Source organism: Pelophylax lessonae (genome assembly GCF_965119305.1).
Source record: "Pelophylax lessonae genome assembly, chromosome: 12".
NCBI lineage: Eukaryota > Metazoa > Chordata > Amphibia > Anura > Ranidae > Pelophylax > Pelophylax lessonae.
In genome coordinates, this window is record NC_138779.1 from 86,175,059 (window position 1) to 86,188,296 (window position 13,238).

The 13,238-nt window shown below is 41.1% G+C and overlaps 1 protein-coding gene across 1 annotated transcript in view; it reads right to left on the reverse strand.

Moving 5' to 3' along the window:
- Positions 1-13,238, reverse strand: part of LOC309568625 (uncharacterized protein) — a 92,639-nt gene that overhangs the window by 43,963 nt on the left and 35,438 nt on the right. Inside the window, exon 3 of the mRNA XM_082274347.1 lies at positions 5,754-5,907. Within this exon, the coding sequence (XP_082130473.1) occupies positions 5,754-5,907 (154 nt within the window). The remainder of the gene's footprint in view (positions 1-5,753; positions 5,908-13,238) is intronic.

Here is a 13,238-nt window from a genome sequence, read left to right on the forward strand (position 1 = left end):
CACGACCGGTGCTTGCGCAGTGAGAAACAGGCCTGCACCCGAAGCCGATCGATGAATCGGCTAGGATTGCTAACATCGTGAGATTCGTGGACAGGTAAGAATCCTTATATTAAAAGTCAGAAGCTACAGAATTTGTAGCTGCTAAATTTCATTTATTTTATTTTTTATTTTTTTTTTACAGACTAGAACTCCGCTTTAGGTGAGCAGCCCGTTTTTCTGGTGAGTTAGCAATCTGGCTGTACTGAAACTCTGATATTTATGTCATGAACTTTGGAAGAGTTTTATTTCTTATGGCACTTTATTGTTTTGATGAGTTGGTTATCCAGCTGATGCGTACACAGAAGGATCAATAATTTGTACGTCTATTTAATTGAACTTTATTACATCAATACTTTATTTGAAAGAAAATTTTATTCATGTATTTCATCATGGTAACTTTTGGTATTTAGAGCTGTAATTTGTATATTTAAAGGGTAACTCCACTTTCCTGGGGAAAAAAAATAGCAAATAAAGAAAAAACAATACAGCGTATAGAATTGTGACAAATCGTATAGTAATTGAATGTTATTAAAAATTACATTTCCTTTTCAATTTGCAGCTGTTGTAATTTCCTGAAAATGCAATGCAATATGGCTACCTGGAGGTGTTCTGTACACAGAATGTATACTGACCACACCCAGAAACATCATTTCCTGCTTGTGTGATTGGCTCACCAATTTTCCCAGAAGTCTGCACTAAGATACAAGTCAGATTTATGGCATCCCCTGCAACAAAAATGTAATTTTTGGTGAGATACTCCCAATAGGGATATATCTAAATGGATGCAGGCCCAGCAGCTTTCTTCATTAGAGCCCTGCAGCTGCCACAGCTGATAGATAATTATAAAACAACTCCTATTAGACCCACTCAGCACAGAGGCACAGAAGAGAACACAGGAACTTCTTCAGAATAACAAAAGGTAGGAGTCTGCAACAAAGTTTGTTACAATCCTTGTAATGTTCATAGATCACCCAGAGGGGAATTTTTCTCAACAAAAGTGGAGTTACTCGTTAAAGCTTGGATGATTTACCTTCACCTCTGAGCTCTAAAAGTTTGAATTTCCCAACTCTTGTCTAAGTCACACTGGTCATCAGAACAAAGAGAGGTGCAAAAACAGACAGCAATGATAACCTGACAGAGGGTCTAAGCTTTCTTCACTCTATCCGCAACTAAAAAAAAGAAAACGTAGGGTTTGCCTTTACATTTTAAAGTGTTACTAAACCCACAACAGTAAAATCAGTCTGTATTTGCAATAAATCATGCTGGTTATACTCACTGTGGAACCTAAGGATTAATCCTGTGCATTGTGCATAAAGGCTGTTTGATCCTGTCTTCTCTGATCCTCCCACTCTTCCACAGTCCCCAATCCATCTCCTGATAGTACAGAGCCTTTGGAGTCACTCTGCACATGCTCAGTTTGGTGTGTATTACTAGAGAGATTTTTTTCCCTAGGAGTGCATGGGATTAGTACTGTACAGACAGAGGGTCAGGGGTCCTGCAACCTCATAGGACAGTCAGAGCAGAATGAACACTCCTCCTACAAGCTTTAACCAGATACTGATCAAAGTCACAAGACTGCTCTATCTGCTGATGAGAAAAGGTATTTAGCAGTTTATATTTACTAAAATAATTGTATTTCCCTGTTCTGTGTAATGTGGGAGACCAGCTATAGTATGCATTGTCCTGGATTTAGTAACACTTTAACCACTTGCCGACCGCCGCAAGTACATATACTGCGGCGGTAAGCCCCCCCTGGGCAAAGTGACGTATCGGTACGTCACTCGCCCGCAAGCCAATAGGGGGAGCCAATAGGGGGCGAGTGCGCGCCGCTCCTGCCCCCGCTCGTTCACTGCCATCCCAGCGCGAGTGACCGGCGGCTCCGATGTCTGCCGGTCACTCGCGATCTCCCGCTGGAGAGGGAGAAAGGCAGGCGGCTGATGTAAACAAAGCCGCCTGTTATTCTCCCTGATGTAACTGCAGAGATCATACGATCCTGCTATGTAGGATCGTATGTCTCTGTGGTTACATCAAAAGCCACACCCCTGCACAGTTAGAAGCACGCCCCTAGGGACACGCTTAACCCCTGGATGTCTAATAAGGTTAACCCCTTCCCTGCAAGTGTCATTTCTACAGTAACAGTGCATATTTATAGCACTGATTACTGTAGTAATGTCACTGGTACCGCCATTACTAGTTAAAAAAAAAAAAACAAAACAATAAAAAGACATAAATCCTTCCCTTAGTTAGTAAACGCAATAACTTTTGTGCAAACCAATCAAAATACGCCTATTGCGATTTTTTTCACCAAAAATATGTAGCAGAAAACAAATTGGCCTAAAATGTTAAAAAATTTTGATTTTTACATTTTTTTTGGGGAATTTCATATAAAAAAAATGTTAAAAATATTGTTATTTTTTCAAAATTGTCGCTCTTTTTTTGTTTATAGCGCAAAAAGTAAAAATCGCACAGGTGATCAAATACCACCAAAAGAAAGCCCTGTTTGTGGGGAAAAAAAGAACGTCAATTTCATTTGGGTACAATGTCGCACGACTGCGCAATTTTCCGTTAAATTCACGCAGTGCCGAATCGCAAAATAGGGTCTGGTCTTTGAGCAGCCAAATCCTCCGGGGCTTAAGTGGTTAAAATTTATTTAAAAAAAAAAAAAAACATAACTGGATTTTAGTCTTTGGAGATGAGCTATAATGAAAGTAAGCGGCCTGCATTTAGCATCCATGCTGCCATACACACTTCTTTTCTCCCAACCCATGGCGATGACTACAAAAACTAAAAGTAGACTGCGCTGGTTCAGGTAGGACTGTAGGTCTATAGACCCTTGTGGACTTTTAAACAGATCTCTCATCACCAGTTATCCTGAATTTCTCATCAGGAGCTACCATGGGCTTGTGATAGATATACAGCACGTATACTCACCACTTTATTAGGTAACACAAATTGCTAATCAGCCAATCACATGGCAGCAACTCAATGCATTTAGGCATCTAGACGTGGTGAAAATGACTTGCTGAAGTTCAAACGGAGCATCAAAATGCAGGAGAAAGAGGATTTAAGTGACTTTGAACGTGGCATGGTTGTTGGTGCCAGGCTGGTCTGAGTATTTCAAAAACTGCTGATCTACCGGGATTTTCACATACAACCATCTCTAGGGTTTACAGAGAATGGTCCGAAAAAGAGAAAATATCCAGTGAGTGGCAGTTGTGTGGAGGAAAATGCCTAGTTGATGTCAGATGTCAGACGAGAATGAGCAGACTGGTGACAGAAAGGCAACAGTAGTTCAAATAACCACTCGTTACAACCAAGGTAGGCAGAATACCATTTATGAACACACAACACATCAAACCTTAAAGCAGATGGGCTACAGCATTGGAAGACCACACCGGTTGCCACTTCTATCAGCTTGGGACAGGAAACCGAGGCTACAATTCGCACAGGCTCACCAAAATTTGACAATAGAAGATTGAAAAACGTTGCCCGGTCTGATGAATCTCAATTTTAGCTGTGACATTTAGATGGTAGGGTCAGAATTTGGCATAAACATGAAAGCACGGATCCATTCTGCCTTTAATCAACAGTTCAGGCTGGTGGTGGTGGTGTAATGGTGTAGGGCACAGGTGTCAAACACAAGGCCCGTGGGCCGAATGAGGCCCCCCAGGCCATTTAATGTGGCCCTCGCACCTCTCCTGCAGCTGTGGCATCCACCTTGTCTCAGTAGTTGGCAGCAGAGAGGACATAACTCCTTTGCCAGATTCTGTGCTTCTCTGAGCTGCTGCAGAAAGGCTAATCTTTGCCCACCCCCCTTCTCAGCAGTCTGCAGCCGAGAGCAGGGCAGAACTACTCCTACAGATCCTGCACCTCCCTGTGCAACCACAACACCACCTTGTCTCTGCCTCCCCTGGTCTCAGCATTCAGCAGATTATTTAAGCTGACTCCAGCCCTCCTCCAGACTTTGCACTTTCTTCTTCTCAGATCCACCCGCATCTTCTTCCTGGCAGTAGCACAAGGTAATGGGGTGCATTGTGATTTAAGGAAGGGTGGGTGACTCTTGACTTATGATGGTGGGGGGGCTCTTGTCATCTCATGTAAGGGTGTAAGGGGGCGTGGGGTGTTCTGGACATCTAATCTTACAGATATAACCGGCCCTTGGAGGGCAACCATAATGCTGATGCGGCCCGCGATGAAATCGAGTTTGACACCCCTGGTGTAGGGGATATTTTTTGGAACACTTTGGGCCCCCTAGTGCCAATTGAGCATCATTTAAACACCATGGCCTAGCTGAGTATTGTTGCTGACCGTGTCCATCCCTTTATGACTACAGTGTACCCATCTTCTGATGGCTCCTTCCAGAAGGATAATGCACCATGTCACAAAGCTCAAATCATCTCACCACTGGTTCCTTGAACAGGACAATGAGTTCCTTGTACTCTAATGGCCTCCACAGTCACCAGATCTCAGTCCAATAGAGCACCTTTGGGATGTGGTGGAACGGGAGATTGGCATCATAGATGTGCAGCCAACAAATCTGCAACAACTGCGTGATGCTATCATGTCAATATGGAATGAAATCTCTGAGAAATGTTTCCAACACCTTGTTGAATCTTTGCCACAAATAATTAATGCAGTTCTGAAGGCAAAAGGGGGTCCAACCCGGTGCTAGCAAGGTGTACCTAATAAAGTGGCCGGTGAGTGTATAGATATATCTACCTATTTAAAGGTTATTATTGTGCAATGAACTGCTTCCAATTTCCCAACCATTTACAGGTCTAGGAGTGCCTTCTGGCACAACACTATTACAGTGATTGTAAAGTCTAGTTTAAAAAAAAAAAACACAAACATGTTATACTTGTAGTTGGTTTTGCACAGGGCAGCCTGGATCCTCCTCTTCTCGGGTCCCTCTTTGCTGCTCCTAGCCCCTCCCTTCAGTTGCGTGCCCCCACAGCAAGCAACCTGCTATGGGGGCACCCAAGTCGAGCTGCAGCTGTGTGTGTTCAATCAGACATGAAGCAGCCATTTGGCCCCGCCCCTGTCTCTCCTGATTGGCTGACTGACTTTGATTGACAGCCTTTGGAGCCAATGGCGCCACTGCTGTGTCTCAGCCAATCAGGTGGTAGAGTCCTGGATGGCCGAGGGACTCTTGGACAGAGATGGGGTTCAGGTAAGTATAAGGGGGTGCTGGGGAGGCTGCTACATACAGAAGGCTTTTTATCTTAATGTATAGAAGGTGGATGGGGGAATCCTCCTTGGCGTACTATTGTATTCTGAAAGCAGGGAGACCACAACCCCCCTCCCTCCCCCCCCCAACCTGCTGTCAGAATACACAGATCAGTGTACTACAGCCCACTGCCTGCAACTCAGATCCTCAGCTTTGATCAGAAGTCAATCAGTTCAACCACAGTGACCACACATGGATAGAAATACATCCGGTCTGTGCTGACCAGGACAACATTTGGCCCATGGATGGCCAGGTTAGATATTGTCCCAGGAACTCCAATATATGTTAATAAACTCACAGTAATGACATAGATAAGCTGCTTTCTGGGTTGTCAAAGCTCAGCGTCATTTTCACTTGGCAGCATATAGATAACATTTTGTGTATATAGATAAAACATTTACTGGATTTTCACTTCATTTTAAAAGCAGATTAGAATTGAAGGAATCGGATCTGAAAAATGGCAGCTAGTAATAGGTCATCCACTTACCCACTCCAATCAGCTGTATGAGGGACACTGTGAAATCCTCATTACTCTGTTGCACAAGGTTGGAGATTGTTAAGCCAAGCACACAAAGAAGGGAGATGATGGCTAAGCAGAAATATGTTTTTATTGGCCATGGTAGTTCTGTCCAGGGTTTCATCTGTGCGGAACAAAAAAAAAAAAATGAAATTAAAAATAAAGACTTATTCAAACAGTTATACACATTTGTTAAATTGTTTCTAAAAGGTTAAATTTTTTATTCTTAAAATAAAAAACACATTATGCTTACTTGCTCTGTGCACAGAGCAGCCCCAAACCTCCTCTTCTCAGGTTCCCCGCTGAAGTTCCTGGTCCCACCCCCTTGTCGAGTGCCCCTATAGCACGCTGCTTGCTCTGGGGGCACTCATCTGGGCTCACTCCTGGCTCAGTCCTGCCCCCTGCTCTCTAGCTTCTGTGTCTCAGTCAATGAGAAGTGAGAGGACGCTGCTCTCGTGCACATCTCTGGATCGAGATTGGTTCAGGTAAGTATTAAGGTGGGGGGGGGGGTAGGCCACAGGAGGAGCTGTAAACCTTCAATCTTTAAAACCACTTAGTCTTTTAAATGTATCCAGGAATACCAAATAACTTTTGCTATTATGACCTACATCTCAGCCTGGCAAGTAGAGCATTAATCAGAGAAGCAGCCAAGAGACCCATTGTAACTCTGGATAAGCTACAGAGATCCACAGCTCAGGTGGGAGAATCTGTCCACAGGACAACTATTAATCGGGCACTTCACAAATCTGGCCTTTATGGAAGAGTGGCAAGAAGAAAGCCATTGTTAAAAGAAAACCATAAGAAGTCCCGTTTGCAGATTGCAAGAAGCCATGTGGGGGACACAGCAAACATGTGGAAGAAGGTGCTCTGGTCAGATGAGACCAAAATGTAACTTTTTGGCCTAAAAGCAAAATGCTATATGTGGTGGAAAACTAACTCTGCACATCACCCTGAACACACCATCCCCACCGTGAAACATGGTGGTGGCAGCATCATGTTGTGGGGAGGCTTTTCTTCAGCAAGGACAGGAAAGCTGGTCAGAGTTGATGGGAAGATGGATGGAGCCAAAAAAAGGACAATCTTACAAGAAAACCTTTTAAGAGTCTGCAAAAGACTTGAGACTGGGGTAGAGGTTCACCCTAACAACAATGACCCTAAACATACAGCCAGAGCTACAATGGAATGGTTTAGATCAAAGCATATTCATGTGTTAGAATGGCCCAGTCAAAGTCCAGATCTAAATCCAATTGAGAATCTGTGGCAAGACTTGAAAATTGTTGTTCACAGAAGCTCTCCATCCAATTGGACAGAGCTTGAGCTATTTTGCAAAGGAGAATGGGCAAAAATGTCACTCTCTAGATGTGCAAAGCTGGTAGAGACATCCCCAAAAAGACTTACAGCTATAATTGCAGGGAAAGGCGGTTCTACAAACTATTGACTCAGGGGGGCTGAATACAAATACACGCCACACTTTTCAGATATTTATTTATAAAACATTTTGAAAACCATTTATCCTTTTCCTTTCACTTTACAATGATGTGCCACTTTGTGATAGTCTATCACATAAAATCCCAATAAAATACATTTACGTTTTTGGTTGTAACATGGCAAAATGTGGATAATTTCAAAGGGTATGAATACTTTTTCAAGGCACTGTATAAGTTTATTCGGACTCTTATGCCATAAAAAGCCAACACGTTCCGGTGCCCCCTTTATCAGGGCTTGGTACTGTTGAACAAAGTGTGTAACTAACTATGTAATGGGGGGGGTCCTGCTTCTATGGTCTACTCTAATCTCATAGGGACTGTGTCTCTATCAGTTGGCACTGGGATGTTGAGCTGACTGTGTGACTAATACCTGGCCAGGTTTCCATTTATTTTTTTAAGGAGACCTCACTGTTCTATTATCGAGGGTCTTCTGTTAGCCAACATTATTTTTGAAGCAGAGGTCTAGCTTTGCGTAAGTCCTAATATACACTGTTCAGCAGCAACATTATGACCGCTGACAGGCTGCATAAATAACATTGATGATCTGGTTACAATAGCACCTGTAAGTCATGGGATATATTAGGCAGCAAGTAAACATGTTGTCCCTGAGGTTGATGTGTTCAAAGCAGAAAAAATGGACATCACATTTTGTTGTGTATGGGGCTGTGTAGCCACAGATTGGTCAGGGTGGCCATGCTGACCCGTGTCCGCAAATTGCCTACATGGGGCATGTGAGCATCAGAATTGGACCATGAAGCAATAGAAGGCGGCCTGGTCTAATGAATCATATTTTCCTTTATATCATGTGGATAGCCGGGTGTGTCGCTTACCTGGGTAAGAGAAGGACCCAGGATGCACTATGGGAGAAGGCAAGCCAGCAGAGGCAGTGTGATGCTTTGGGCAATGCTCTGCTACGAAACCTTGGCTTCTGCCATTCATGTGGATGTTACTTGACACATACCACCTACCTAAACGTTGCTGCTGAACAGGTACACCCCTTCATGGAAATTATATTCCCTGATGGCAGTAGCTTATGTCAGCAGGATAATACACTTAGCTAAACTGCAAAAATGGTTCAAGAATGGTTTGAGGAACAAAACAATGGGTTTGAGGTGTTTATATGGACTCCAGATTCTCCAGATCTTAATCCAATCGAGAATCTGTGGGATATGCTGGAAAAACCCAATCCATGAATCCACCTTGCAACTTACAGAACATCAGGGATCTGCTACTGATGGTTTGGTACCAGATACCACAGAATACCTTCTAGTGAAGTCCATGCTTCAATGGGTCAGGGCTGTTTTGCTGGCAAAAGGTGGACCTACTCATTATTAGGGGGGTGGATATAAAGTTATAGCGGATCGGTTTCCGAGATTTTTTTTTAGATTTTTCTGGCCTGCCTGATGTCATCATGGATCATACCTCTTCTTGAAAACAACAAGAGAAGGGCGCACCGACCTTGTGCATTACCACTTAAAGTTTATTAAAATCAAAGAAGGGGTCAAGACTTGGTCGGACCATACCCCCATTATGGTAAAAATAAAAATGGCGAAAGAGCGACCTAGGATGGATGCTTGGAAAATAAATGAGGAGATTTTTGGAGATAAAAAGTGGGAAAAAGAAATAGTGAAAGAGTTGGAATTCTATTTTCAAATAAACGATACAAAAGATGCACCAAAAGACATAGTATGGGAAGCTCATAAGGCTTATATGAGGGGCATATTTATCTCAAAGGGGACCCAAAGGAAAAAAGAAAGAATAAAAGATAAGATTAGGCTAATGACAGAAGTACATCAATTAGAGCAAAAACATAAAAATACACAAGATATATTAATAAATAATTTACTTGAGGTGAAGAGAGAAGAATTGAAAGATCTGCTAGAACAGGAAATAAAGCAGGAAATTAAAAGATGTATAAAAGAAAAATACATTGAAAGTAATAAGGTTGGGAAAAACCTAGCAAAAATCCTGAAAAAGAAGAAAGGAAAAAATTTTGTAGATAAAATTAAAAATAAAAATGGGGAAATAATTCAAACAACGACAGGAATAGCCAAAGAATTCCAAAACTACTATGCTAATCTTTATGCAGTAAAGAAAGGTGAGATACAGGGGAATGAAACAGAAAGGAGGGAGAAAATCAAAAAATACCTTGTAGACGCAGGACTGACAAAGATAGATGAGGAAAAGTTAACATTCTTAGAAAGACCAATCTCAGAACAAGAAATAGAGAGAGCCATTAAAGAAACGAGCCTAGGTAAAAGCCCAGGACCGGATGGGTTTACCATAGGTTATTATAAAAAATTTTAGGACATTTTAATCCCAAGATTTAAAGAATATTTAAACGGAATAGGGACTCAGTACGAGATGAGTAGAGAGGCCCTGTCAGCATCAATCACAGTTATACGGAAAGAGGGAAAAGACCGTTACTATGTTCTAGTTTTAGACCCATCTCCCTACTTAATGTTGATACTAAACTATTCACAAAAATTTTGGCCACTAGAATGAAGAACCTAATGGGGGAGTGGATACACAATGATCAAGTAGGATTCATCCCGGGGAGACAGGGACGGGATAATGGGATAAAAACTATACTGTTGATAGACCATATGGTAAAAAGCAGAGCTCCCAGTCTACTCCTGTCAATAGATGCGGAAAAAGCATTTGACAGGGTAGACTGGGAGTTCATGATAAACACCCTAGTGGAGTTGGGAATAAAACCTAGAATGTTGGCCTGGATCAAAACTTTGTATAATCAACCAACTGCAAAGGTAAAGGTCAATGGAACTTTGTCAGACTCGTTTAAAATGCTCAATGGAACAAGACAAGGATGTCCCTTGTCTCCGATGTTATTTGTCTTATCTTTGGAATCACTACTGGCAACTATTAGAAATAGTGTGGACATCGGGGGCATAAAGGTGGGACAAGTGGAGCATAAGGTATCTGCCTTTGCAGATGATATCCTGCTTTACATAAGTAATCCGAGGATCACTTTGCCCAACATAATTAAAATAATGAAACAATATGGAGAACTATCCAATTTAAAAATTAATCAAAAAAAATCAGAAATATTAAATATTAATATCCCTAAACAAGAAGAGGAGATGTTAAAAAAAGAATTTCAGTTCAACTGGAGAAAAGATGAGATTAAATATTTAGGGATAAAATTAACCCCAACTCCAGAAAAACTCTACAAAACAAATTTTCTAGAACTTCTGAATGAAGTAAGATCAGAATTAAATAGATTATCCCCGAGAATCTTTTCCTGGATAGGGAGAATAAATACGATAAAAATGATAATCCTGCCCAAAATTATATATAAATTCCAGATGATTCCGATTTCATTACCTCAAGTATTTTTTAAAACACTTAAAAGATTAATATCCCGCTTTATTTGGAAATACAAAAAGCCAAGGGTAAAGTACACTACACTATGTAAAGGTAAGGGACAAGGGGGACTAGCCCTACCCGACTTTAAAAATTATTATTTTGCAGCAATACTCACAAGGGTGATAGAATGGACAAAAAAAAATAATGATAGAAATTGGGTGGTAATAGAAAGCACGATGAGTGGTACACACCTAGCAAAAGTTATATGGATACCTGAGAGATTCAGAAATCTGGACACTAACACGCATATAATCACAAGACATGCTATTAAGGTTTGGGATAATATACATAAAAAAGAAAATTGGAAACACAATTCACCACTGATCCCGTTACAGGGCACAACATTTTTTGCACCAGGGGAAGAGAAGGAATTAGGTAAATGGATAGAAGAAGGAGAAGCACAATTAGGGGATATAGTAGAGAAGGGGAAAATTATAACCTTGGCGGAGCTGAAACAAAGGAAAGAAAACTGGAACATAAATGAGTGGAGGTATATCCAACTAAAGCACTTCACATTGTCATTACCGCAGCCATTGAGAGATATAAACGACCTCCGCCCTTTTGAGCAATTATGTCTTAAGGATAAGATGATAAATAATATTTCGAATGTGTATAAAATACTGTTAACAAAAACAAAAGAGAGAGGAATATCATTAAAAGAAAAATGGGAAAGAGACCTCGGCCCGTGTAGTAACAACAAACAGTGGGATAAGAGCCTTCAATTAGTACATAAATCCGCGATAGACACCAACACGGAGGAGATGAACTATAAATTGATCACAAGGTGGTACAACACTCCTGATAAGATGGGAAGAATTCAGGTGGAGAGTTCAAGACTTTGCTGGAGGGGATGTCAGATGGTAGGGACTATAGCCCATATATGGTGGGAGTGCCCAAAAATTAAAGTATTCTGGAGTGAAGTTATAGAATTAATAAGTAAAATTACTAAAATAGATATTCCCTTGGATCCTTGGAAATGCATGTTTCATGGAACCATATGTCAGTGAAGCAATATAAAAAAACATTACTCCCTCACTTATTAAACTCAGCTAAGAGCTTGATTCCCTTTAATTGGCAAAAAGAAGAGGCCCCCTCCAGGAAAGATTGGCTGTTAAAAGTAGAGAAAATAAGAAAGTTGGAGCAGCTGAGGACCTGGGAGGAGGAGGAACAGGGGAATGAAGAGGAGATTTGGGATAAGTGGCAAGAATTTAAGGACACAAGGGAATACAGAGAAATAATAGGAGTCGAATGATAAGAAGAGACGGGGGGGGGGGGGGAGGGATAAGGAAGGGAGGGGGGAAAAAAAGGGATAAAAGGTAATATGTGTAAAATGTATATGAAAAAATTCTCCAGCGATTGGAGTGTTGTAAATAATTTTTTACCTGGAAAATTTAATAAAGAAATATAAAAAAAAAAAAAAATCAAAGAAGGGTAGCCTGGGCTCAGAAGTCAGTTCAACGATGCTGGTCTTCATTTAACCTGAAGACTGAGGATATCTAGTGGCAGAAAAGTAGTACTGCAGGGAACTGCCTAAATAAAAGTGAGTATTGAAACAGAAACTGCTATTTTTATTTAATTTTAACTGTGCTAGGCCGCTTTATTTATTTATTTTTTAAAGGTAAAGTTCAGTTTAACAAAACCTTTACAGATAAGGGAAATAGCAACAACCCCTGAAAAGGACGAATATACCTTTTTTTCTGCTATGCTTGACTCAGGGCTGGGCTGTTTCTACATTTAGCAAGACTTTGTACTTCTGAAATCCATATTTCCAGTCCTTGAGTGTGTGCGAGACTCAGTCATAGAGTATAATGGATGACCTGTTCCTAGCTTGACATTGTAAATAATGTTGTACGCTAATCACATGTAATGTGTATGGATTATAGGAGCTTGGAGTGCTGTGAGATGCAAACAATGGCTGGCACTATGCTGGCCCTGGTAGTAAGAAGGTATATTCGTGTACATCTAAGGTCTGTCATTGTAATTAAAAATTTGTTCAGGAAGTAAAGGAGGAAGGGTGCTTTGCCGTTTTCGTTATACACTATATCAAGGGTCTTCAAACTATGGCCACCAGATGTTCAGGAACTACAATTCCCTTCATGCCTGGTCATGTCTGTGAATGTCAGAGTTTTGCAATGCCTCATGGGATGTGTAGTTCCACAACAGCTGGAGGGCCGTAGTTTGAGGATCCCTGCACTCTATTATTTCTCACTAACATGGCTATCTCTTGTATGAGGACAACTCTCTTTAATGTCACTGGGCAGCAGTCAATTTCAGGTTAGATTGCAGCAACACATTCTTCAGGTCTAGTCAGGATGCAGAAACAGGTGAGTTCCAAAGTACTTTGTAGGTGGGGGATGGGTGCTGGTCAAAAATATTAGATCCGTGCAAACCTCTATTGATAAATGATCGGTAAGCCAGTCCTGGGTCACGGAAACTGAAGACAGACAAAATGAGAACTCTTCTACACAATTTTAAAAATGTTTATACATAGCCATAAAGCTATTACAGGTTACTAAAGTAATTTAGTAAATCTGATGAAAAATTCACATTTAAATAGTTTCTCCTTATCGCCATATCAGTG